Source organism: Monodon monoceros, unplaced genomic scaffold (genome assembly GCF_005190385.1).
Source record: "Monodon monoceros isolate NGI ecotype Baffin Bay Population unplaced genomic scaffold, NGI_Narwhal_1 Super_Scaffold_11, whole genome shotgun sequence".
NCBI lineage: Eukaryota > Metazoa > Chordata > Mammalia > Artiodactyla > Monodontidae > Monodon > Monodon monoceros.
The window spans coordinates 120520521-120548059 of NW_021703767.1; the positions used below are offsets into that span (position 1 = coordinate 120520521).

The window sequence follows — 27539 nt, forward strand, 5'->3', positions numbered from 1 at the left end:
TCTTGTAGACAGCATATATATGGGTCTTGTTTTGGTATCTATTCAGCCAGTCTGTGTCTTTTGGTTGGGGCATTTAATCCATTTACATTCAAGGTTATTATCAATATGTATGTTCCTATTACCATTTTCTTAATTGTTTTGGGTTTGTTTTTGTGGGTCTTTTTCTTCTCTTGTGTTTTCCACCTAGAGAAGCTTCTTTAGCATTTGTTGTAAAGCTGGTTTGGTGGTGCTGAATTCTCTTAGCTTTTGCTTGTCTGAAAAGCTTTTGATTTCTCCATCGAATCTGAATGAGATTCTTGCTGGGTAGAGTAATCTTGGTTGTAGGTTTTTCTCTTTTATCACTTTAAGTATATCCTGCCACTCCCTTCTGGCCTGCAGAGTTTTTGCTGAAAAATCAGCTGATAACCTTATGGGGATTTCTTTTTATGTTATTTTTTGTTTTTCCCTTGCTGCTTTTAATACTTTTTCTTTGAATTTAATTTTTGTTACTTTGATTAGTATGTATGTGTCTTCGTGTGTTATTCCTAGGGTTTATCCTGTATGAAATTCTCTTTGCTTCCTGGGCTTGGGTGACTGTTTCCTTTCCCACATTAGGGAAGTTTTCGACTATAATCTCTTCAAATATTTTCTCAGACCCTTTCTTTTTCTCTTCTTCTTCTGGGACCCCTATAATTCGATTGTTGGTGGATTTAGTGTTGTTCCAGAGGTTTCTGAGATTGTCTTCAATTCTTTTCATTCTTTTTTCTTTATTCTGCTGCTCAGCAGTTATTTCCACCATTCTGTCTTCCAGCTCACCTATTTGTTCTTCTGTCTCAGTTATTCTGTTACTGATTCCTTCTAGTGTATTTTTCATTTCAGTTATTGTGTTGTTCATCTCTGTTTGTTTGTTCTTTAGTCCTTCTAGATCTTTGTTAAACATTTCTTGTATTTTCTCAATCCATGCCTCCATTCTGGTTCTGAGCTTCTGGATCATCTTTACTATCATTACTCTGAATTCTTTTTCAGCTAAATTGCCTATTTCCTCTTCATTTATTTGGTCTTGTAGGTTTTTACCTTGCTCTTACGTCTGTGACATATGTTTTTGCCGTCTCTCTCTCCCTTTTTTTTTTTTTTTTTTTTTACTGAGCGGGATTGTGTTCCTGTCTTACTGGTTGTTTGGCCTGAGGCTTCCAACACTGGAGTTTGTAGGCTGTTGGGTAGAGCTGGGTCTTGGTGCTGAGAGGAGGAACTCGTGAGACCTCACTCCAATGAATATTCGCTGGGGTCTAAGGTTCTCTGTTAGTCCAGTGGTTCCGTCACAGAACTCCCACCACAGGAGCTTCAGCCCGACCCCTGGCTCGTGAACCAAGATCCCGCAAGTCAAATGGGGTGGCAAAAAAAAAGAGAGAACAATAACAAAGTAAAAGATAAAATTAGACTAGGAAGCTAACAGATATGTTAGAAAGAATATAAAAATAAAAATATAGATGAATCAACAACTGGAAGGTACAACAGTACAATTGTAAAAAGGAGGCGGAGGGAAAAGAGGGAAAAAAAAAGGCAGGGGTGGAGGCCTTGGCTGTGGAGGGCAGGGCCTAAGCAAGGGCAAGGTTTGGGCAGTGGGTGGGGCCTGTGCTCAGGATCCACAGGGCCGGAAAAGGCCCTCAGGGCTGTGTGGGGTGGGGGGTGGGGCTTAGGCTCAAAGGAACAGGAGGGACCCAGGTGTACCCCCCACCCCTGGTCTCAGTGGGCAGGGGCCTCACCTGGGAGCCCAGCAGGCTCCCTGAGCCTGATTGGGAGGGGCAAACTCCCTCTGCTCCCCTCCGACTCCTCCTGGAGGGCCCCTCCCGCCTGCCTCGCCTGATCTCCCCAGCCTCCCTCCTGTGCCCCCACAGCCTGGAGGGGGCTTTGGAGAGCAGGGTCCAGATTGGGAGCTCAGCAGGCTCCCTGTGCCCACATGGGTGGGGCAAACAGCCTCTGCTCCTCTCCCATTACTCCCGGAGGGCCCCTCCCTCCTGCCTATCCTGCTCTCCCCAGCCTCCCTCCTATGCCTCTAGGACCCACGTGACCTGAAGGAGGCATTGGTGGGGGGGGCTACCGGCCTGGGAGCTCAGCAGGCTCCCTGGGCCAGAGTGGGCCGGGTGATCGCCCTCTGCTCCTTTCCTGCTCCTCTTGGAGGGCCCCTCCTGCCTGCCTTTCCTGATCTCCCTGGCCTCAGGCACCCATCCTGTCAGGCCTCCACTTCTCCTCCCCCCTGAGTTCCCCCACCTTGGGCGTCAGGGTCCCCCACCAGTGGCCAGCAGGCACCCTAGTTGTGGGGCGATGCTAACTTGGCATCTTCCCACACTGCCATCTTGACTCCTATTCTCACATTTTTATTAGGTAGAACAGGTAATATTATTTCCATCTTACAGATTGAAGGAAGCTGGTGCTTAAGTGTGAGGTCACAGAATTAACAAGTAGCAAATAGAGGAGAAAACTCTTCTTCCGGCATTTTTAGATAGTCAAAAATTTAAACACCAAAGCCAGTTTCCAAAAGCAAGGACTTTGTATGAATGTTACCTTAATTTTTATAAGTAGCCACAAAACCCAAAGTATTGACATAGATCAATACTTTATACCTGTTTTTCCTTTACTATTAATCTTTATTGACCATTATATACAATTCTTCTTAGGATAAAAAGGCATTTGAATAGGATAGTATTTACATAAAGTTCAAAACTGACAAGTATAATCTTTAGTGTTAGAAATAAGGTTACATTGGGGAGGGGTAGTAACTGGAAGACAATACAAGGGTTCCCTATTTTTAATTTCTTTTTTCAAGGTCTTTTATGTTGTGCTTAGTAGTGTTCTGTTTCTTGAACTGAGTGTGGATATACATACATATGCTCATACTATAAAAATTCGTCAGATTTTATACTTATAAGTTTGCATTTTTCTATATGTCTTATATATCAACAAAAAATTTTACTTTAAAAAATGTAAGAATTTATTCATCCTTGCTTGCATCTAAAGAAATTCACAAATCTTAAAATTACTCATTTCTTTTGGCTTTTTAACATTCAGGCATGTCCACATACTGAAAAATAATTTAAAATTTTAATATTTTAAAAATATTTTCAAATTCTTCTTTCCTCAGCAAAGAAAGAATAATAAGAAGGTTCGAGTGACAGTGAAGCCCCATTTGCTATACAGAGTAAGTTTCCTGTCAGAGAATTCAAAGTTGTTGTTTTTGCTTTGAAAGTATAGAAGGAACAAAATGTTTTCAATACATTAGTAGAAAAACTTCTTAAAATTAGAGTTAATAATAATAATTAAATCTTTCTTCTCTTCAGCCTTTAGAACAGCAACATGGAGTCATTCCTGATCGGGATGCAGAGTTTCGTCTCTTTGACCGAGTTGTAAATGTGAGAGAGAACTTTTCCGTTCCAGTTGGCCTTCGGGGCACCATCATAGGAATTAAAGGGGGTAATAACTCAATATTTGACGTGTCTCCAACTGCGTTTATATTGTAGAGTGAAACACAAACTTGTGTGTCTTATACGTAAGCAGTAAGCAACTATAAATCAGGAAAAACACTAAATCCTTTTATGTTTTAGTTAAGTTTTTTCCAGCTTTAGGTTTTCAGAGAAAATTCTTCTTCTCTATCTTGTGTAATCATCTGGGAAGTGATTAAAACGTGGGGAATTTGAGGAATGGCTGCTGAAAATTTGGTAGCTTATGTGTAGCACATTAAAATTATCTAAAACCTTAGAATACATACTCATGTTTTCATGAAACTAAGACAAACATTTCATCGGGCTTCATCTAACCTTGTTCAGGGCTTTACCTTAATTGTCATTGTAATCTCTTGATATCTGTGGAGAAATAAACAAACATGATGCATCAGCTTATTTGTGGTTAAAAGATTTGCATATTTATTTGAATTTTATGAACACAACTAGATATTGTATGTAAAACAGACCTATCAAGCTGTTGTATAACAATGTGCATATAGTTAACACTACAATACTATACATTTAAAAATGGTTACAATGATAAATTTTATATGTTTTTTACAAAAAAAGAAAAAGAAAGAAAAATGAGAGTATGGAAAGAAAAGGGAAGAATTAGCTAAGGATCTAAAAATGCCTCAAAGGGATGCCTGGAGCGAGTAGCTTTGCAGCATAGATTCCAAAAAAAGTCAACCCAACATGAAGCAGCAAATCAGGTACCTAGAGGTCAGAGCGCTGGCAGCACTCTCCCTCCATATCCCAGGCACTCAGCCTTGGTCTCACTGCCAGAAAGAAGGAAGAGCAGACAGGCCATGAGCCTAAGAGAGCTGCTTATTTATTGCCAACAGTGTGCCCGGCACTTTTACACTTTACATTTAACCCTCCCAACCACCTGAGAGGGAGATATTATTTCCTCGCCTAAGAGTTTATGTGACTTGCCCGAATTTACACAAATAAGTGGCAGAGCTGGGATTTGAACTCTGTGCCCTGTTTCTTTTCTAACTTTGAGCAGTGGTTCTCCACATTTGCACATCTTCTTAGGGTCTGCCTCTAAAAAGAGAATTTTCTTCCCTGATTTTTCTTTGAATTTTTTTGGATACATTTCTGGTGCTGAAAATGGAGGCGGGAAGGTTAAGTAGGTTAAGCCCAGGCTAAGTATGGTAAGGGTCAGATGGGTGCAATGAAGCAACCCTCCTGCTGCTATCTGTTCAGCCTTAGGCATTGGCAGTTCAAATGTTGAGCTTATTGGATTGTACTCTAATTAGATTGTCCTGAAAAAGCCTTAGGACTCTGATAGCATAGAAGTTTCCTTTCTTCTGACAACCCCTATCAGTAGTAGTGACCACTTGGAATTTTGTCTTGACAAAAATTTTAAAGCTACATCTACTCTGAGTGGAAAAAGCTCTGTCATTGATTAACCATGTCTGCCATGGACATGGAATATAAAGGGAAATATTTGTCTTACTGCCTTCAGCTGATACCTCATCTCCGTTGTCATCTCCACTAAAGGGGGTGAACAATCCTCTTGTCAATAATCTTTTGAGTAAGTGGCTTCTCCCTCAGACGGGAAACAGGAACTTAGAAAGTGGACCTTAAGCCTTCAGAGGAGAAACTCCCACCTCCCATTGAGCCCCACTTTCTTGGGTTTAGGTTTTAGGTAAAAGTGTCAGGTGAAAGGTACAGCCAGATGGGGGAGAATGAGTAAGCTCTGTAGGCCTGGTTTCATTTGGGCAATGAGGGACCAAGAATGAGGGAAACATCCCCCAACCCCTAACATAGTATCAGGTATGGTATTAGCGTTCTCCTGAGAAACAGAACCAATAGCATGGAAAGGGGTGGGGTTAGAGATGGGGAGAGAGAGAGAGAGAGAGTCAATTCTGAAGTTATGTGATAGACTCTTTTATTAATTTGGGCTTAGAATTCAAATATTATTATAGTTAATTATTTCACTTTATCTTGGCATTTTAGTAAATTTAAACTTTCCAGTTATATCCCATCATCCTCTCTGCCAAAATTTATTCTTTTCTGTTCCTCCTTAAGTTTATTGCACCACAGTCTTTCTCACGTGTCTCATGTCTCAGTCATGCCATCCATTATCTACCAAGTCATCTCAGCCAGAACTTTGGAGTAGTCTTTGACATCTCTGTTCTTTTTGTCTACACAGGTCACAAACTCCTGCCAGTTCTATCTAGTAGTATATCCGTTCTCTCCATTCTGTTCCTTTCATTACTGCCGTGTCTTCAAATCTTCATTTCCTCTGTCTGATTGTAAGACCTTCTAAACCGCAAATTCCAAAGTTATCTCTTATTAACTCCCTTTTTATGAATAATTTCCAACATACACCAAAACAGAGAGAAAAATATAATTAATTCTCACAGCATCTAATTTAAAAGTATTATTTTACTCTGTGAGCTTATTTTCTTTTCATTCACTCTCTGTATTGATGGTTGTAGTGCTTCTTATACCCCCAAAAACTTACATGCTGATTTTTCTTTTATCGTATGATTTTTCAGTCTCTCTCTTTTTTAAACAGCTAATAGAGAAGCTGATGTACTATTTGAAGTGTTATTTGATGAAGAATTTCCTGGAGGTTTAACAATAAGGTTTGTATTTCCAGATGATAATTATACTTTGTAAATATGCCCATGTGGCCAATAACTACATTACTTGTTTATTTGTCCACAATTTCAGTTCCTAGTATGTACAAGACATCATACTTGCTACCAGGAGTGTAACAGTGAATAAGACAGACATGGTTTCTACCCTCATGGAGCTTTCATTTTAGTAGGGGGGATACATTGAGTTGGCCAAAAAGTTCGCTTGGGTTTTTGGTAAGATGGTACCAAAAACCCGAACGAACTTTTTTGGCCAACCCAATAATTAACTTACTACAATATTAATTTTTTAATTAAAATGTGACAAGTGCTGGGAAGAAGTATTTCAGGTGTCTGTAAGAGTGCGATCTGTCCTGAGAGTTCTAGAAAGGCTTTAAGCAGTGACGTTTAAAATGGGACATGAAGAATAGGTAACTGGAGGAAGAGTGGCAAGTGGTCAGGAAGAAAGAATAGCATATGCAACAGAGGACATTTTCACTCATTTAAAAACTAAAAGAATGCAGGTGTGTCAACTTCAGCAACTGTGTAAGATTAGAGTAAGCGTGAAGAGCAAGGACCACACTGTGCAGGAACTGGTAAGCCACTTTCAGGACATGCTAAGGATCTTGGTATCATGGTCTCTATCATTAAAGCAATGTGAAGCCATCAAAATCAGAAATGGGACATGATCAGATTTGCATTTTTTTTTATGGTTAAATAACTTGAGGAATAGAAATGTTCTTTGAATTGAGTGACATTTTAAGTCTTTGTCATTCGTTTTAGTGGAGTTGTGGGTGCTCAAGCTAGATTGGGTTGGTTTGAGGAGTGAATGGCAGGTGTAACAAGGGAGGCAAGAAACTGAGCTGACCCTTGAGAAGTTTGACCATGAAGGGGAGAAAAGATAACTGGGGGTGAGGAGGTTTAAAGGAAGAGGATTGGATTGTTTGTTTTTAATTTAACGTGGCAGAGACTTGTTCAAATCTATTTTGGGGAGCATTAATAGAAAGAAAGTTTAAAATTATAGGAAAAAGATCATGTTAGAATGAGAGGTGCCATGGAATATTAGAAAGTGTGGGCTCTTTCACTTAACCTTTGTGTTACCTTAGGTAGGTTAGTTAAAAGCATTCTGACCCTCAATTTCCTCATCTATAATGAAGATGTGCACTTCACTAGGTGATTGTGAGGGTTAAATGAAATCCTTTCCAGTTTTCCTTTCTCCCTTCTAAACACCAACTGGAAAACTGAACTGAAGTTAGCTTAGTTTCTTTTTCTCCTCTGTTTTGATTAGTGGTAATTAAAATAAAAAATTAATTACTCTTATTTAGCCTATTTGCATAAAATCACAATCTTCAGTCCTTACAAGTAGTGATCACATTCAGAATACTATTATTGTTTTGCAACTTGAATGTGCCTATTACCCAAAGACTTTACTGTCTGCACTCTTTTTTTTTTTTTTTTTTTTTTTGGCGGTACGTGGGCCTCTCTGCTGCGGCCTCTCCCGTTGTGGAGCACAGGCTCCAGACGCGCAGGCTCAGCGGCCATGGCTCACGGGCCCAGCCGCTCTGCGGCATGTGGGATCCTCCCGGACCGGGGCACGAACCCGCGTGACCTGCATCGGCAGGCGGACTCTCAACCACTGCGCCACCAGGGAAGCCCTACTGTCTGCACTCTTAAATGCAGCAGCAGGGTCTGGATCCCATATCTGATTTTATTTTTCATGAAAATGTTTGATTACCAATAACTTCAGGCAAAATAACTTTGAGATATATTTTTAAGATGATTAACTTTTTTCTCAGGGTTTTTTTTTTCCTCTCCTAGGTAGAGACACCGGATTTCTTGACTGACTGAGAGCTGTGTAAAAGATTACATGCCTGCCATATATTCATTTCTGTAATGCAGAATCTTAAACTATAGTTCTCACAAAAATATTTTCTAGAAATCTTACAAAGATTTCTCATGAAGGAATTCTTCCCCGTGATCTCAGAATATAAGAAAATTACTTTCTAAAGAGGTGATAGAGTTGAAAACTTTTGACCAGAGAAGGCTTATTTTAATATCTGAACACTTTTATCAAGGCCAGGAAGGAAGGAAATCGCAAATACTTGTCTCTTAGGCTTCCCAGTTCTGGAACATTAAGATGGGAAGATGAGGATAAAAAGAGCTGGACTCAACAATTGATCAGGAGACAAAAGTGATCAAAGCTAACATTTGCCCTGTTGCATAGGTAGAGCCACACTAGCTCCACACAGGGTAGCTTCATAACCTTTTAAAGAAGTTTGACATTTAATTCATGAATTTTTGGTTAACTCAGCTATTATGTTGCAAGCCTTCTGAGGACAAACTAACACACACACACCTCTACACATACAACTATACCTCTAGAACATTTTCGGAAACTTTTCAGAAATCTTATAAATTGAGCTCTTTCTATGATTTCAAGTTCCTCTACTGAATTTAAAAGTAATATTTCTTAATTAGGATTACGGAGTGTCCACCCCAAAATTATTTGATTCTTTTAGCTCCCTTTAGTATTAATTTCCTCTGACCCTGATAAAACTTTTTACCTTTAGGTGCTCACCTGGTAGAGGTTATCGACTGCCAACAAGTGCCTTGGTGAACCTTTCTCATGGGAGTCGCTCTGAAACAGGAAATCAGAAGTTGACAGCCATTGTGAAACCACAGCCAGCTGTGAATCACTATAGCTCAAGTTCATCAATTTCATCTGGGCATTTGGGAGGTCTGAACCATTCCCCTCAATCACTTTTTGTTCCTACTCAAGTAAGACTTTTATTTAAATAATGATCTTGAAAATATCTGTTTTCTCTCTGTATATTTACTTGGTAGACTAACACTTATTTTGTCTTATATCACCCAAATGTCCTATATTATCTCCTACAAAATGACATTAATTTGAAAGGTAAGGGAGAGGACTATATCATGTTTATCAAAAGCAATTTTCAAATTCCCACCATATAACTCATGAGTGATTTCCTTTATTTCATCTTCCTGAGGGCAAAACTTGAATTGTTTTGTGTGAGATACTTAACTTTATTTAATTCCATGGCCCCAAATTTTAACCAAACTTTTTGTTTTGTTTGTTTTGTTTTGTTTTTAAACATCTTTATTGGAGTATAATTGCTTTACGTTGTTGTGTTAGTTGCTGCTGTATAACAAAGTGAATCAGCTATACGTATACATATATCCCCATATATCCCCATATCCCCTCCCTCTTGAGCCTCCCTCCCACCCTCCCTATCTCACCCCTCTAGGTGGTCACAGAGCACTGAGCTGATCTCCCTGTGCTATGCAGCTGTTTCCCACTAGCTATCTGTTTTACATTTAGCCAAACTTTTTAATCCAAATAGCACATGTTTATTATAGACTAATTAGAAAACAGATAAGTAGATGATAACAAAGGAAACAAGCAAAAATCCTCTCAAATCTCATAGGTAACCACTGTCAAATTTTGTTGCATATTTTTCTAGATTTTTAATTTGCATGAAATCAGTTCTCCATAAGTAATAGCTGATTTTTTTAATCAGATTATTTTTGTGTAAGATAAAAATTTTTTTAATTTTTTTAAAATTTTATTTATCTTTGACTGCATTGGATCTTCGTTGCTGCACGCAGGCTTTCTCTAGTTGCAGCGAGCGGGGGCTACTTTGTAGTGGTGCACAGCCTTCTCATTGCAGTGGCTTTTCTTGTTGCGGAGCACAGGCTCTAGGTGCACGGGCTTCAGTAGTTACAGCACGTGGGCCCTAGAACCTGCGGGCTTCAGTAGTTGCGGCGCGTGGGCTCAATAGTTGCAGTGCATGGGCTCTAGAACACAGGCTCGGTAGTTGTGGTGCACGGGTTTGGTTGCTCCACGGCATGTGGGATCTCCCTGGACCAGTGATCGAACCTGTGTCCCCTGCATTGGAGGTGGATTCTTAACCACTGAGCCACTAGGGAAGTCCCAAAAATTTTTTAAATAAATATTATTAAATGTTAGCTTGAATAAGATAATATGCCAGTACACTGGAAGACCAAAAAAAAATCTTTTGGTGGGATATTGATTCAGTATAATCTTTTATAGCATTTGTTATGCTTTAAATATTTTTTAATAACCAATTACATCTGTAGAAGAACATTTTCACTCCAGCAGTATACTTTTATGGTTACTATACAGAGCTCCAGAAAAAAAAGAACTAAGATAACAGATAATGAAATTTAAATATCCTGTCTACTGCTAAATAGCTTTAATAAATAAATTATTTGATTTTTAGTCTGAATCTTTATTTTTTCATGTTTCAGTTTTCCTTAAGAAGTTTTTTGTACTTTCCCAGGTACCTGCTAAAGATGATGATGAATTTTGCAACATTTGGCAATCCTTACAGGGATCTGGAAAGGTTCAACACTTTCAGCCACCTCTACAAGAGAAGGTTAGTATACCTTGCTTGATGGACATTTAATTTTTTTTAATTTATTTTATATTTCTATTTTAGGTATACAGTGATTAATTTTCCTCCTGAAATCTCATAAAATAGAAATAACACTTTGATCTTGAATTTTCATAATTCTCTTAGGCTACATGTGTTTTTGGGCTAATGAGTAAGAATGTAGACAATTTTTCTTTTTAATAAAGGCTTTAATGGCACTCATTAACTTCCTCACTTCCACTTGAATATATAGCTTTATGCCGGCAGTTGGTTGTCTTAGATGTGAATGAGCAAATTCACATTCCTTGATAGAGTTTAAGAAAAGGAAAGAAATTCGGCTAAAAGAGTAGACTCAGGCACCAAAAAAAAAGGAAAAAGAAAAGGAATGAATTCCTACTACATTTTTTGCTAATTACTAACCTAACTTCTCAGCTTAGGTCAAAAAGGAATGTCCTCTCAGGTTTATAAACCAGTAGCCTGCACCATGAGGGCCTCATTTATTCTAATGTGCTCCCGTGATGGTGGCATCATCAGTGCTAGGGAGGGGAAAATAGCAAAGGGAATGTTCGTAAAGTAAACGTGAACCGTGAGAGTGACAACAACACTGTGAGTCAACTGTACTTCAGTTTTTAAATAAATAATAATAAAGTGGGAAAAATAATCTAAACAAAGTAAAAAAAAAAAGTGAGAGTTAAAACGCACAGGTCACTTCTGCCAATATGCTCTTTTAAGTTTTCCTTAGATCATTCATAAATCTTTCTACATAAATGTAATCCATAACCAGATTTTTTAACCCTCTTTTCCTCTCTTATTTATTTAATATGGCTAATTCCTCAAGAGTGCTTTTTTATCATTCATTTAACATGTATTTATTAAGTGCCTACCATGTGCCAGGCATTGTTCTATGCACTGAGAATATAGCTGCAAACAAAACAAAAATCCTGGCTCTCATACAGTTAGTACTGTAGGGAGGAAAGGACAATAAATAAGACCAAAAAAAAAAAATGGTATATTAGATGATAATATAAGTTTGAGAAAAATTGCAGGGAAGCAGGATAGGGAATTTTGGGGAGGGGGAAGGCAAGGTTTTGCAGGGTTTTGTTTTTGTTTTCTTGTTATTGGTTTTTTAGGGGGGGTTTGTTTTTGTTTTTTTGCTTTGTTGATTTGTTTTCTGGTTTGGGTTTTTTTTTTAATTTTGGTTGTGCTGGGTCTCGGTTGTAGCAGGCAGGCTCCTTAGTTGCGGCTCATCAGCTCCTTAGTTGCAGCAGGTGGGCTCCTTAGTTGCAGCTCATCAGCTCCTTAGTTGCGGCACATGGGCTTCTGAGTTGCAGCAGGCGGTTTCCTTAGTTGCAGCTCACAGGCTCCTTAGTTGCGATTTACTGGCTTCTTAGTTGCAGCACATGGACTCCTTAGTTGTGGCATGCGAACTCTAAGTTGCAGCATGCATGTGGGATCTAGTTCCCTGACCAGGGATCGAACCCGGGCCCCCTGCCTTGGGAGTGTGGAGTCTTAACCACTGCCCCACCAGGGAAATGCCCTGCAGTTTTAAGTGGAATGTTCAGGTAACATTTGAGCAAAGATTTGAACGAAATGAGGAGTGGATATACAGATATCTGAGGGGAGAGTATTCAAGACAAAGTCAAAGGCCCTGTTGGGGGTGGTGACCCCTGGCATACACAAGGATGAGGAGACCATTTGGCTGAATCAGTAGGGTGAGTTGTAGGAAATGTAATTAGAGAGGTAAGAGATTGATACTATGTAGGACCTCCTGGACCATTATAAGGACATTGGCTTTTTACTCAGTGAGATAGGGAATCAGCAGAGGGTTTTGCACAGCAGAGTGACATGATTTGACTTACATTTTAATAGGATCACTCTGCCTGCTATCTTGAGAATAGAATGTAGAGGAACCAAGGTGGAAACAGTGACTAGTTCAGAGACTACTGAAATCATCAAGATAGAGTTGATATTGACTTGGACCAGGGTAGTAGGACCCTGTGAAAAGTGGTCAAATTCTAAACATATTTGGAAGGGATTTCCAGCTGATGATGAATTGGATATGCGGGTAAAAGAGAAAGAATGTATTAAAGGACGTGACTCTTAAGGTCTGGATAGAGGGGCTATTAACTGAGATGGGCATGACTGCAGATCTGGTAGGTTTGTGGGGGAAGATCAGGAGTTCAATTTTGGTAAGTTTGAGATGTATACTAAACATTTAAGAAGAGTTACTGGAGTGAGATATTTGAGTGGAGACGTAGAGTTGGACATTGAGTCTGAAGGTCATCAATGTTGTCCAGGCTGGAGAGAGAAATTTGGGAATCATTATATACATATATATGTATATACACCCACACATATACATATATGTGTGTATATATGCATATGTGTGTGTATATATGTGTATATATCTATATTTATCTATATCCAAGAAAGTGGATAGATAGAAAAAAAGTTCAACAACTTAGCCTTAGAGCATTCCATCCTTCAAGAGTCAGTGAGACTAGGTGGAACTAACAAAGAAGACTGAGAAGGAATGGCTGGTGACGGGAAGAAAACCAGGGAAGGGTGGTTTCTAGATGCCACGTGAAGAACAGACGTCAGAGAGAACAGAGTAATCAACTGTGTCAAACGCTGCTGATGGATCAATTAAGATGAAAACTGAGAATTGACTATGCACAGAATTTAGCACACAAAGGCCATTGGGAACCTTGACGAGAACAGTTTCAGTTAAGTGATAGGAGCGAAATACTGATTTGAGTGGGTTTAAGAGAAAAGAGGAAGAGAGAAATTGGAGGCAGCAAATATGGGTAATTCTTTCAAGGAGTTTTGCTCTAAGAGAAAACATTACCCCGAGTCTCTCCTCTTTCCTTTCCCTATTTGTTCAGGTTCTTTGTTAACCTCTGTTCTTCCAGCCTTTCACTGGGGGCTGTTCCCTAAAACGCAACAGTTTTCTTTCCCTTTTGCCTTATTCCTTGACTGGTGACTTTGGGTCTTTCTTCTCTGCTAATTACCACTTAATCTATGTCTCTAATTCCAACCTTTCAATCAAGATCTAACCCAGTATCTCCAACTTTCTAGAAGACAGGTATAGATGGATGCTCCGCCATCACCTCAACTTCAGGATATCTCACAACTGACCTCATCTAAAGCCTCTTCTCTTATCCTTATTTTCTAACACAACCATTTACTCAGGCATATAATCTGAAAAGCATGAAGTCAAAAATTTTTGCTTCTTCTCTCTAACATTTTTTGCATTGAGTCCCCAAATCTTTTTACCCCTTCTCAGTTTTTACAACTGGACCTTAAATTGTCATCCCAGCCCTAGATTAACCTCCTATCTGTGCTTCCTATTTCTTATGTCTTTCCTTTCTAGTCCTTCTTACATAGTACTTCCTACCTAATCTTTCCTAAAGAGCCTTTCACCAGTGTTGCTCAATCATGGCATAATTGAGCAACATATCTACTAATTAATACGGACTCCTGCTTTTGAACTGTTTATGCCCTGTGGCAGTGTAGTGAAGATAAATCTGGTATTAGACTCAGAATCAGGAAATCGGGTTTTGTGCCTCAAGTTGCACAAATCTGATTTCCCTGGGCTTCTGTGGCCTCGTGTATAAAATTAAGGCTTGGACTTAGATGAACTCTGAGGTCTTTTCCAGCCCTCAAATAGTGTTGTTCAAATACTCTAGAATGTATAGGGCTTCCTGTTTAATACTAGTGGAATTCAACCTCAACTCAAACTAATATTTAGGCCTTCTATAATCCAACTCTGCCTAGTTCTTATATAAAGTATGTCAACTATTTGGTAAAATGGTCTGTTCTAATCAGATTGGTCTCCTAACTTTCCCTTTCCCATAAACAGGTAATTTCCATTTCAGATTATGTGTTTGCATTGTTCCTTCCACTTAGGATGCCCTTTCCTCTCTCACTGCCAAAAAGTCTACTAGCTATGACCACCAATTTCCTTGAGATGGAATGCCACACTTGATATTATATTTCCTCAGAATCTTCTGTATGCATCTCTTATTATTAGGTGCTATTTCATTATTTATATCAGCTGAACACTCCCATGTTTTATCTCTTGTATATTCTAAGAATTATGAGCCACCACATATAACACTTATATCCATGAAGCCTTAATAAGCAGCCTGGAATTCATCTGATAAGCAAATTATAGAGAACTCAACATGATTTTTTTTTATAAAAAAAGGTATTCATGCTTCTGGAAAAGGCAAAACTATAGAGTCAGTAAAAATATCAGTGGTTGCCAGAGATTATTGGGAATGGGAGAGATGAATTGGTGGAGCACAGAAGATTTTTAGAGCATTGAATATGCTCTGTATGATACTATAGTGATGGATATATGTTGTTACACACTTGTCCAAACCCATAGAATATACAACACCAAGAGTGAACCCAATGTAAAATAAGGACTTGGGGTAACAATTATATGTCATTGTAGGTTCATCAGTTGTCACAAATCCACCACTCCAGTGGGGATGTTGATAATGGGGAAGGCTATGCATGTGTGGGGCGGGAGGTATAGGGGAAATCTCTGTACCTTCCTCTCAGTATTGGTGTGAACCTAAAACTGCTCTTTCAAAAAGTCTTTAAGGGCTTCTGGTGGCGCAGTGGTTAAGAATCCACCTGCCAACGCAGGGGACATGGGTTTGAGCCCTGGTCTGGGAAGGTCCCACATGCCGCAGAGCAACTAAGCCTGTGCGCCACAACTACTGAGCCTGCGCTCTAGAGCCCGCGAGCCACAACTACTGAGCCCGTGTGTCACAACTACTGAAGCCCACGCGCCTAGAGCCTGTGCTTCGCCACAAAAGAAGCCACCGCAATGAGAAGCCCACTCACCGCAACAAAGAGTAGCCCCCGCTCGCCACAACTAGAGAAAGCCCATGCCCAGCAACAAAGACCCAACACAGCCAAAAATAAATAAATAAATTTATTTTTTTTTAAAAGTGTTTAAAAAAAATATTCAAGTCTTTATTAGCAGAATATGACAATGTGAGTGACACAAATAGCTTTATGTAGACATCAAACAGAAGAACTCAAAAAAACATACTTAAAAGTAGGATATTTTCTTTCTAATTAAACTTAGGGCACTTTTTCTCTGAAATGGTACTGTGAACATGGGTTTTAGAGTTAGAGCTCAGATATCAGCTCTCCTATTTAGTTCTGTAACCAGTTACATTATCACTTTGAGCCTCAGTTTACTCCTCTATAACATGGAATCAAAATACACCATAGCAGTTTTATGATTATAGCATTATTATAATGATGTTAAGATAATGGATGCAAAGTACATCTTAACCATGCCTGGCACATAATAGACACACAGTATTCGTTCACACCAATTTATTGAACCTGCTGTTCTAATTCCCTTCTTTAGAGTCAGAATCCCCCACAAGCCATTGTGCTATGTGGATGGAAATCTCTTGGCCCTTTTTTTTAAAGAGTAAAGAGCCCTTTTTTTAAAAGAGTAAAGAGCCCTAGTAAAGAGCCCACATGTACCCAGTGTTCATTTGTCTGTGCTCAGAAAAAATTAAATAGAGCCCACCAAAAGCAAAATTGTGTAATCATTGTAAAGTGATTAATTTGTATTGAACATCTCCAGCCCCTACTTCTGCTTCCCCTTCCCACTTAAGCTGTGGCAAGTTATCTGTCTCTTTTTGCCTTCAGGTCTCTTCTCCCTATCAGAAAGCAAAAGGATCTGCTGTGATCTTTATATGAAACTTACTCATGTCATTTGCTAATTTTGTCCATTCATGCACTGTCTCAATTACAGCAGCTTTATAATCAGTCTTGCTATCTGGTAGTAGTAATAGTCTTCCAGCATTTGAAAACCTTGACATTATAAATATTAATTAATAAAAATCAGATATTAGGGGAAAGGATGTGAAAGGGCTAATAATATCCTCAACTTTTATAACATAGGGACAGGAATGATGAATTTTTTAAAACTCTGATGGAAATTTTTAAAATCACGAAGTCAAGAAAATAGTATAATAAATCTACATGTACCCATCCTTTACCTTGAACATGTCCAGTTCTGTTTCTTCCATGATACCTATTCATTTCCTATCCCCACATACCCCAGAGATAGGATTATTCTGAAGCAAATCTAGAGGGATCTTTAGAGGCTGATATTTCTGTTATGAAGAAACATTCACCTAAAGTTTAATCTTTAGTTTCTGTATTAACTTCAAACAAAATTAGATTGAATTATTTCTATTGAAAGCATTTTTGTAAAATGATTGTTTTCTGTGTACCTTACTATCTAACTAATGCATAGAGAAACGTCTGGAGTGGTGATCGTAATGTTAATGGTTATTTTGGGGGCGGTAGAATTTGAGTGGTTTTCTTAAATTCTCTATACTTTTCTGCATTCCTTAAATCTTTTTCTAGTGAGCTCTATAACTTTTATAAAAATAATAAAGTATTTATTAAGCATTGAGGAAGAGAAGTAGTTTTAATATTAAGAGTTTGTTTAAATCATTTATAAGAATTTTAATTTTCAGGGTGCAGTTCTACCTCAAGAAATAAGTCAAGTAACTCAACATCACAAATCTGGCTTTAATGAGAACAGTGTTAAGCAAAGAAAACATGAGCCTCACAGAAAATGTAAGTTATGAGTTAGAAAGTATACTTGTGGTGCTAACTGCTTCCTTTTATTTTTGTAATTAACAGCTTTATTGAGTTATAATTCATACATGATAAAATTCATCCTTTTAAAGTATACAATCAGTGTTTTTTGGTGTTTTCACAAAGTTGTACAACCAGTGCCACTGTCTAAATTTAGAACAATTTCATCTCCCCAAAAAGAAATACCATACTTGTTAGTAGTGATTCCCCTAGCCCTGGCAACCACTAATTTACTTCTGCCTCTGTGGATTGACCTATTCTGGATATTTCATGTAAACAGAACCATAAAATATGGGACCTTTGAGACTGGCTCCTTTCACTTGGCATAATCTTTTCAAGGTTCATCCATGTTGTAGCATGTATCAGCACTTCATTCCTTTTTACAGCTGAACAGTATTCTATAGTATGAATACTATATTTTGTTTATCCATTCATCCACTGATGGACATTTGGATTGTTTCCACCTTTGGGCTGTAATAAATAATGCTGCTGTGGATGTTTATGTACAAGTTTTTGTGTGAACGTATGTTTGCAGTTCTCTTGGGTATATATGAATGAATGGAATAATTGAGTCATGTGTTAACTCTACGCTTAACTTTTTGTGGAACTACCAAACTGTTTTCCAAAGTAGCTGTACCATTTTACATTCCCACCAGCAATATATGAGGATCCAATTTCTTTACATCCTCTATAACACTTGTTATTATCCATCTTTTTTATTATAGCCATCCTAGTGAATGTAAACTGGAGTCTCCTTGCGGTTTTCATTTGTAATTCATTAATGACTAATAGTGTTGAACATTTTTTCATGTGCTTATTGGCTGTTTGTATATCTTCTTTGGAGAAATATATATTCATATCCTTTGTTCATTTTAAAATTGGGTTATCTTTTTATTCTTGAGTTGTAAGACTTCTTTTTATATTCTATATCCTATATGCTGAGCAGATATTTGATTTGCAAATATGTGCTCTTGTTCTCTGGGTTGTCTTTTAACTTTTTATACGGTGTCCTTGAAGTACAAAAGTTTTTAATTTTCATCAAGTCCGATTTATCTGTTTTTTTCTACTTTTTCTTTGTTTGCTTATGCTTTAGGTATCATCTAAGAAACCATTGCCTAATTCAAGGTCACACAAATTTACACCTATGTTTTCTTCTAAGAGTGTTATAGTTTTAGCTCTAACATTTAGGTCCTTTTTTCATTTTTGAATAAGTATATACATGGTATGAGATAGGGGTCCGTATTCACTCTTTTGCATGTAGATATCTAGTTGTCCCAGAACTATTTGCTAAAAGACAGTTCTTTCCCCATAGAATTCTCTTTGCACTCCATTGAATTGTCTTGGCACCCTTGTCAGAAATCAGTTGACCATAGATGTATGGGTTTATTTCTAGTTTGTCAATTCCATTTCACCTATCTATATGACATCTTTTTGGAACAACACACCATCTTCATTACCAGAGCTTTGTTATCAGTTTTGAAATCGGGAAGTTTGAATCCTCCAACATTGTTTTTCTTTTTCAAGATTATTTTGTCTGTTCTGGTCTCTTGCATTGCCATATGAATTTTAGGATCAGCTTGTCTATTTCTGCAAATATGGCAGCTGGAATTTTTATAGGGATCATATTGAATCTGTAGACCACTTTGGGTAGTACTGTCATTTAGCAATATTAAGCCTTTCTACTTCTTTCAGTGATGTCTTGTAGTTTTCAGTGTACAAGTCTTGAACTTTTTTTGTTAAATTTATTTCTAAGTATTTTATTCTATGTAATACTATTGTCAGTGGAACTGTGTTCTTAATTTGGTGGGGGGGGGGAGATTGTTCATTACTACTTATAGAAATAAAACTGACTTTTGTATATTGATCTTATATCCTCCCACCTTGTTGAACTTACTTATTTGCCCTAATTTTTTTGGCTTCTGCAAATAGAGATAGTTTTACTTCTTCCTATACAATCTGGATGCCTTTTATTTTTCTTGCCTAATTGCTGCGGATAAAACCACCAGTACAGTGTTGAATAGCAGTGGTGTCACTTTTTATTTTCCTCCTTTTTGCAAGAATTCTTCCTTACCTTCCTTTCTTCCTTTCTTTTCCCCTCTCTGTTCCCTCTCTTCCCTTTCCTTCCCATCTTTGTCCCTTCCTTCCTCTCTCATTCCATCCCTTCCCTCCCTCTTACTTCTTTCCTCATCCTCTTTCCTCTTTTGTCTCTCCCTCTCTCCCTTCTTCCTCCCTTTCTTCCTTCCTTGTTTTCTTCTTTTTTCCCTTTCCTCCTTCCTCTTCTAATCCATCCTTTTCACTTTCTTTCTGTTCCCGTCATTTCCCCTTAACAGGAATACTAAAATAGCGTCCTACTTGGTCTCTTACTCCTTCTACCTAGCTAATAAGCCACTGCCATATTATAATTTTCTTAAGGCACAATTCTGATCAGATTCCTACCAGCTCAAAACCTTTCTGTGATTGTGCCTATTGCCTGCCAGTGTAATTCCGTAGTCTTCAGTCCTTTGCAGATTGTGGCTGCAGCCTGCTTCTCTAGTTAAATTAAGCTGCATTATACTCCTCAACCTCCAGCAGAACTGGTCTGTTTTTAGTTCCACAAATATTCCTTGCTTTCTGCTTCTACTATTATTTATCTTTCTCCTATTATTTCCTTTGCTGGAGTACTTAGCCTCTTATTCTGCCCTTTGGAAACCTGCCGTCCTGCAAGGCTCAGTTAGATGCCACCTTTCTTTTTCCCTTATTGTTGTCATCTGTGAGTTTCTCTTCTCACCCTCATCTAAATTATAAGTTCCTCAAGATCAGGGCCTTTGTCTCCTTGGAATTCTGTGAATTTTTTACACAGTGCCTTGCTATGGTAAATACTTGGTAAATTTAATTGGTGTGCAGCAAATTTCATTTAACAAAATTTCTGTTTTCTTGTCTCTAGTTAAAGAAGAGTGTAAGAGTCCTAAAACTGAGAGTTGGTCACAAAAAATATCAAATAGGCAGGTAAGCTTCTTAAAATCACATTTCTAGTAGCCCACTTTTTTTTTTCTTTTTTTTTAAACATCTTTATTGGAGTATAATTGCTTTACAATGGTGTGTTAGTTTCTGCTTTATAACAAAGTGAATCAGTTATACATATACATATGTCCCCATATCTCTTCCCTCTTGCATCTCCCTCCCTCCCACCCTCCCTATCCCACCCCTCTAGGTGGTCACAAAGCACCGAGCTGATCTCCCTGCACTATGCTAGTAGCCCACTTTTTATTGTAGTTGGTGGCTCTGTGGCATCTGACTGAATTTTGCAGCCCTTTCAGCCAGATTCATAAAGTGCATGACAGGAGGGTTGCTGAGCCTGTCAGTCACTTGGATGGGAGGTTGTACAGCTAGAGTCCAGGATTTGGAACTAGAGAGACCTGAAGTTCTGGTCCTGCCATTTAACAGCTGGGTGGCCTTGAGCAGTTCACTACACTTCTCACAGCCTCAATTTCTTCATCTTTAAAATGGAGATAAAAATATATCACTTGTGTCTCTCATTATATATAGTCTGTATATACATAAATACATACAAACATACCTACATATATGAATATATGTGGGTACATTATATATATAAAATATGTAGAAGTATGTTTGTATATTCAGTGAAAGTATATGGACCAACATGGCAAAGTTAACAGTTAATTCTGTGGAGTTAGGTTAATGGGGGAAACTGAGATCATTTATGTTTTATTTTATATAGTTTGTTGATTGATAAGGAGTACGTATATATTTTATAATCAAAAAAACATTTTAAGTCTAAAAATATTTATGTATACTTATGTGCATTTTATATGCATATTATATAACACAAAGTTCTTAAAAATTAGATCTCTTATAAGCTATAATATATTACATTTATAAAAGATACCTTAGGGCTTCCCTGGTGTCTCAGTGGTTGAGAGTCTGCCTGCTGATGCAGGGGACACGGGTTCGTGCCCCGGTCCGGGAAGATCCCACATGCCGCGGAGCGGCTGGACCCGTGAGCCATGGCCGCTGAGCCTGCGCGTCCGGAGCCTGTGCTCCGCAACGGGAGAGGCCACAACAGTGAGAAGCCCGCGTACCGCAAAAAAAAAAGAGATACCTTAGAAGATATTTTGGCACATAACAGGTTCTCAGCCCATTAATTTTTAGATACCAATAAAGGGTTGAATTGCATGACTTTCAGAGTCATCTCTTTCTGCAACTCTTATGCTATAATTTCCTTTCTTCTAGAGAAGGGGTTCATAAACTCTGTGCCGTGGACCTCTTTGGTGAAGCCTATGGACTCTTTCTCAGAATAATAGTTTTAATGCTACAGTAAAATACATAAGATTTGAAAGAAAACCAGTAATATTGAAATACCATTGGAATCACCACCATTGTGTTATATTGCCTACATTCATAATTGAAGGGAATACTAAGTCTCATTTAGAAATTAATGAAAATAAAGATGGAATTCTTTCCCTCGTCAAGTTTATGGGCCCCCTTTTTTCTCATGGTATAAAAGAGAAAATAACACATTAAAAAGTTTGCAGCAATTTATTTAGAATACTGTTAAGTCGGCATTATAATTTTATTTGCACAAAAACTCATTCGTACTCTCTTACAGGCGTTTGAAGGGCCTGCCAAATGTAATGTTAAGCTTTTGAAGAGAAATGAGAGTGCAGAAGTCTCAGAAAACTGAAAGGTTGAAACTAGTTATCCAAATGCCATTGATAAGCTAAAAGACTGGTTTATACAAGCTCTCTTCCCAAACTTTAACACCTGGGAAGAAGATTGAGTGAAAATTAAATGATCATTTTTGTACATAAAACTCTCAGCTATTTTCGTGTCCTTGTACTTTCATCTTCATGCACAAAATATTTATTCTTTTAGCCTAATCCTGGAATTGAGAACTTCTTAGCATCCTTGAATATCTCCAAAGAAAATGAAGTACAGTCATCTTATCATGAAGAGCCTCCAAGCGAAGAACATTTGTCACCACAGTCATTTGCTATGGTTCGTATTTTGAAAGAGCTTGTACACTATGGTAATTTCATTACTGTTAGCCACACATACCCTGTGCAACAGTTAAAACACTTTCTCTTATGTAGACTGGTGTGTGGCATTATTATTGTCATCCTGTGAGAAAGATCGGGCTGCCCTGGGCAATTTAGCCACCATAGCTCCCTTGCTTTTCAAACATTGCCACTAGACAATTTGGTCAAAAGTTAAGCAGAATGATAAGTATTGTTTCTTTGCCAGGAAATGTGAATTTTTTTTTCAACTCTTATTTTCCTTATTCTCTATCTGAATGTAGTTATCATCTTAATTTTTAACAATGGAACTTATTAAAAGAAACATCAGTAAGGTCTGTAGCTTTTAACTTTTCTCCCTTATCCCTACTATCTCCATACCAATCATTTTCAAAATAGAAGGGAACTCGGATGCTTAAAGAAATTCTAAAAATTGATGGCTCTGACACTGTGGACCATAAGAATGAGACGAAACAATTTGGTAATGAAGTCACTGTTTCCTCCAATAGAAGAGATGAATATGGATCTTCCTCACAGCCTAAACAAAGTAAGAAATTAAGTAAGTAAGCTAAGTACTAGTACTAATAACCAATCACTTCAAAAATCCAGTTCATTTATTTTTTAATCATGTGATTTTTAAAGATAATTAAGTATAATTAAGAGTAACATGGGCTTCCCTGGTGGCACAGAGGTTGAGAGTCTGCCTGCCAATGCAGGGGACACGGGTTCGTGCCCCGGTCCGGGAAGATACCACATGCCGCGGAGCAGCTAGGCCCGTGAGCCATGGCCGCTGAGCCTGCGCATCCGGAGCCTGTGCTCCGCAACGGGAGAGGCCACAACAGTGAGAGGCCCGCATACCACAAAAAAAAAAGAGTAACAAATAAGAGTACAATTTTATACTTGTGTCATTTATATAAGAATGTAACTATGTAACCAATAGGTCTGTAGTCCCTAAATGTCTTCTACGTTTTTTTCAATATTTCTTTTTTTTAATAAGTTTATTTTTTTAATTTAATTTTATTTTATTTTATTATTTATTTTGGTTGCACCGGGTCTTAATTGTGGCAGGCGGGCTCCTTAGTTGCGGTTCGCCAGCTCCTTATTTGTGGCACGTGTGTTCCTTAGTTGCGACCAGCGGGCTCCATGAATGTGGGATCTAGTTCCCTGACCAGGGATCGAACCGGCATCCACTGCATTGGAAGGCGGATTCTTAAGCACTGTGCCACCAGGGAAGTCCCTCCTTGTGACTACTTAAATTATACTATTACAGATATTCATTCTGGAGATCCCAAACCTGGAAAGGTTTTCACATTTTAGCTTTTTCTCAGTAATTTAAAAATGATTATGTAACTTAAATACATTACTTAACTTTTCTATAAATTCTTTTATCTATAAAATAACATTGCAAATGACGGTTGTGATAATTGTATGACATATATAAAGCAGTTAGCACTGTGTCTGACACATCATAGGTGCGAATAATTGATATTAGTATTACGTTAAAATAACTTGACCAACATAAAAATTGAAGAAGCTGTAAAATCAATTTAAAATAATTAATGGAGGCACACACACTGGAAAGTGGGCACTTACCTAAAGTCTAAGAAGCCTATAGCATAACATCTGGCACATAGCTGGATTTCAGTAGATGTCCATCATTACCCCTACCTTCTGCATCCCCTGTACTTTAATATTTTGACTGTAATTATCTGCAAAATCCTACCAGGAAAAATGACTCATGTAAAAGTAGGTTGGGGACAGAAGTTTCTCAGAGAGGTAAAAGACATTTCGAAATAAGCTAATCTGTGTTTATTAAGTATCAAAATCAGAGCCTAACTTCATTTATACTCCACTGAGTATTGGGATAAATAATTTTAAATTCCAGTAACTATCAGGAAACAATATCTATCATAGGGACAGATATGCTCTTGAAATAGAGCAAAATAAAATTTTAAAACAATATTGGATAAATATGGTCCCACTGTCAAAAACAAGTAACTTTTACTATACTTCAGTATAGTAAAAAATATCATCTACCTTAGAGTCAAGAACTCGGAATCCAGCTCATGTAACAGAACTAATGTGTGACTTCAGGCAAGCCACTTAACTGCGGTACGCGGGCCTCTCACTGCTGTAGCCTCTCCCGCTGCAGAGCACAGGCTCCGGACGCGCAGGCTCAGCGGCCATGGCTCACGGGGCCCAGCCGCTCCGCGGCATGTGGGATCTTCCCGGACCGGGGCACGCACCCGCGTCCCCTGCATCGGCAGGCGGACTCTCAACCACTGCGCCACCAGGGAAGCCCACTTTTTTTTTTTAATCTATAACAGTAAGAGGTTTAGATTCATTCTTCACTGGGGTGTGCTTTTTGTTCTGTTGGTGAGTTTGTTGATTATAAAGAATGTGAACTTTCAGAGTTTTTATATCATAATAAAGGCACTTAAAAGACTCAATTTCAGAAAAACTTTTAAGAAGCATTATTTTAGAGCAAAAGAAACATTCATCCATGTGTCTCAGAAAATAGGATGGAATTTTGAGAAGACTGAAGCTAAAGCCTCAGAACTTAAGAATTAATTGTAAATCAGCTCAAGAAAGCCATTTGCATGTGTAGATTTTGCCTGTAAATAACTAAGTAGTCATTAATCTCTCACAATGCTAATTTTTGGCAGTCATCTACTTATATTTTTAAATCTTTGTCTTAATTATATATCAGTAATTAATTATAATCATCTAAAATCTTCATTGAATTTAGTCATTTTAGGCAAAACTAAATAGTTCTTATATTTGCTTCATGGGAGATTCCTCTTCTCACTTTTTAACAATGTCCTCCTTGCTATTCTGTAAAGCCCTGCCATAATTGCATAGTTTGAGATATCATTTAATGTGGATATGTCCTTTTCTCTTTTTTGGCAGCATCTTATATGAACAAGCCTCACAGTGCTAGTGAGTACTGTAATGTTCAGTCTATGGACAGTGTGTGCTGGCCTGCTGCCAGCCAGATTCCTCCTGTGTCCACACCAGTAACTGAACTTTCTCGAATTTGTTCCCTTGTTGGAATGCCACAACCAGATTTCTCCTTTCTGAGAACACCACAGGTATTGTATATTACCGTTCTTCCATTTACATAACTTATTGAACACTGAGCTTAAATAAATTGACTGAAACTCTTTGGCTAGAAATAATATAGTGGAGCTGATTTTTTTGACTTTATGAGCAGCATAGATTAATACCTCTCACTCTGGGTCTTCCATTTATGCATAACCAGACCCCTCAGAGAAACTGGTAGAGGAACCTGGGCCGCAGGTAGCCTCGCAAGATTCTTCAGACTGATAGAGCTAGGGATCTTGGTCTCCAGCAGCAGTTTTCAAACTTTTTGGTCTCAGAAACTCCCCATCTTTTTTTTGAGGACCCCAAAGAACTTTTGTTTACTTGTGTTATATCCATATTTACCAAATTAAAAATTAAAACTGAAAAAAATTTTTAATGTTGTTAATTAAAAATGACTTCGAGGGCTTCCCTGGTGGCACAGTGGTTGAGAGTCCACCTGCCGATGCAGGGGACACGGGTTCGTGCCCCGGTCCAGGAAGATCCCACATGCCGCAGAGCGGCTGGGCCCGTGAGCCATGGCCGCTGAGCCTACGCGTCTGGAACCTGTGCTCCGCAACGGGAGAGGCCACAGCAGTGAGAGGCCCGCGTACCGCAAAAAAAAAGAAAAAAAAAAGGACTTGGAAAAAAATTTAATGAGAAGAGTCGCATTGCTCTACATTTTTGCAAGTCTTATCCATCTTCTAGCTGAATAGAGAAGCTAGATTCTCATATCTGCTTCTTACTATCAATCTCTTGTAATACGTGGTTTTGGTTGAATTACATGAAGAAAATCTGGCCTCACACAAATAGATAGTTGGAAAAAGGAAGAAAATTTTAATAGCCTTTTCATATAACTGTGGATATTCTTTGATACTACATTAAAACATGGTATTTTCTTAAAAGTTAGGGCAATGTAGAATCTGAAATTATATCAATGAACTTTTTGTTCTCTGTATACTTATGAAAAAATGAGAGTGAAAAGGGCAAATAGCATTTTCATATTATAATAAAAATAGTTTGAACCTCAAGGATCCCCAGAAAGGTGCTCAGAGACCTCCAGGATCCCCACACTGCACCTTGAGAACCACAGCAGGAAGGCTGTTTTCTCCTTTTTACATCCAGATTCTTGACACATTCTCACCTAAAGCAGAAAGCATGATTAAGCTAATAATACTACATAAAAATGGCTACCTTTTGAAAAAGTAACATTTTTTAAAAATCTTTTTTATAAAAGAAAAGCGCATACTGTAAAGAGTTATCATTTAAATGTAAATATAAAATCAGTCAGAACCTCTGAGTCTTTTAAATTTTAGCAGTTAATTCATATTAGCGAAATATGTGCTATGTAAAGGATGGTGGAAAGCAGGGGTCAGCAGGTATTTTCTATAAATGGCCAGATAGTAAATATTTTAGGCTTTGTGGGCCATATCGTCTCTGTCACAACTACTCACCTCTACAATTCCAGTATGAAAACAGCCATAGGTGATACATAAGAGTGGGCTTGGCTGTGTTCCAATAAAATCTTACATACAAAACAAGTAGAAAACCTAGTTTCCTGATCCGAGATATAAAGAAAAAAGTTTTGCTGGCTTTCATTTACATTATGATGGTTGGTCCTTCAGCTAGCTTAGAGATCATTTTAACTTTGTAAACATTGAAAGATAAGGCAACAATTGTAAAGTTTTTGCATCATGAACCAGAACTTAAGCTGATAGTCCCTTTTTGAATTCTTAAATTTTTTTTTAAAAAATGTTAGATGAAATTATTCCATTTGTTTAAACTAAGCTTTGGAGGAGGAGGTCGACTTCCTGGACAGATAACTTCATAACCATTCATGTTCTTTTTTTTAGACAATGACAGTTTGCCAGGTAAAATTATCTAACGGCTTACTGGTACATGGGCCACAGTGCCATTCTGAAAATGAAGCCAAGGAAAAAGCTGCACTTTTTGCTTTACAACAATTGGTGAGAACTGTCCATGAATTCTCTACTAACTCTTTAATTAATCCCTCTGGATGTTTTTGTTGCATTGTTTTATAACTTTTAAATACTTCCATAGGGCTCCTTAGGAGTGAATTTCCCTTTGCCTCCACCAATATTTCCAAGTTATCCTCCTGCTGTACCACCTGGAACCATTCCTCCAGTTTTTCCCCAACCTACTGGTAAGGTATTTTGCTCTTCTCAATATTAGTTATTGAATTATATTGTTTTTAGAAATTTCTTTTAAGAAGCATCATTTTGAGGAAACAAAAAAAATTACCTAAATGTTTAGGTAATTTAAGGAGTTGTGAGAAGTAAGCCTGAA

General features: G+C 38.0%; 1 protein-coding gene across 5 annotated transcripts in view; it reads left to right on the plus strand.

The window, feature by feature from the left end:
- XRN1 (5'-3' exoribonuclease 1) overlaps positions 1-27539 on the plus strand; it is a 101273-nt gene that overhangs the window by 65404 nt on the left and 8330 nt on the right. For 3 of the 5 annotated variants that reach the window (XM_029214100.1, XM_029214097.1, XM_029214096.1), the window contains exons 28-39: positions 3119-3175; positions 3315-3447; positions 6007-6076; positions 8638-8845; positions 10393-10488; positions 17013-17115; positions 20060-20121; positions 22012-22134; positions 22551-22710; positions 25062-25243; positions 27086-27199; positions 27294-27396. In XM_029214100.1, coding sequence (XP_029069933.1) covers positions 3119-3175; positions 3315-3447; positions 6007-6076; positions 8638-8845; positions 10393-10488; positions 17013-17115; positions 20060-20121; positions 22012-22134; positions 22551-22710; positions 25062-25243; positions 27086-27199; positions 27294-27396 — 1411 coding nt within the window. Of the gene's footprint in view, positions 1-3118; positions 3176-3314; positions 3448-6006; positions 6077-8637; positions 8846-10392; positions 10489-17012; positions 17116-20059; positions 20122-22011; positions 22135-22550; positions 22711-23276; positions 23374-25061; positions 25244-27085; positions 27200-27293; positions 27397-27539 lie in introns of those variants that run through there. The other 2 variants (XM_029214098.1, XM_029214101.1) reach the window with 2 other exon arrangements.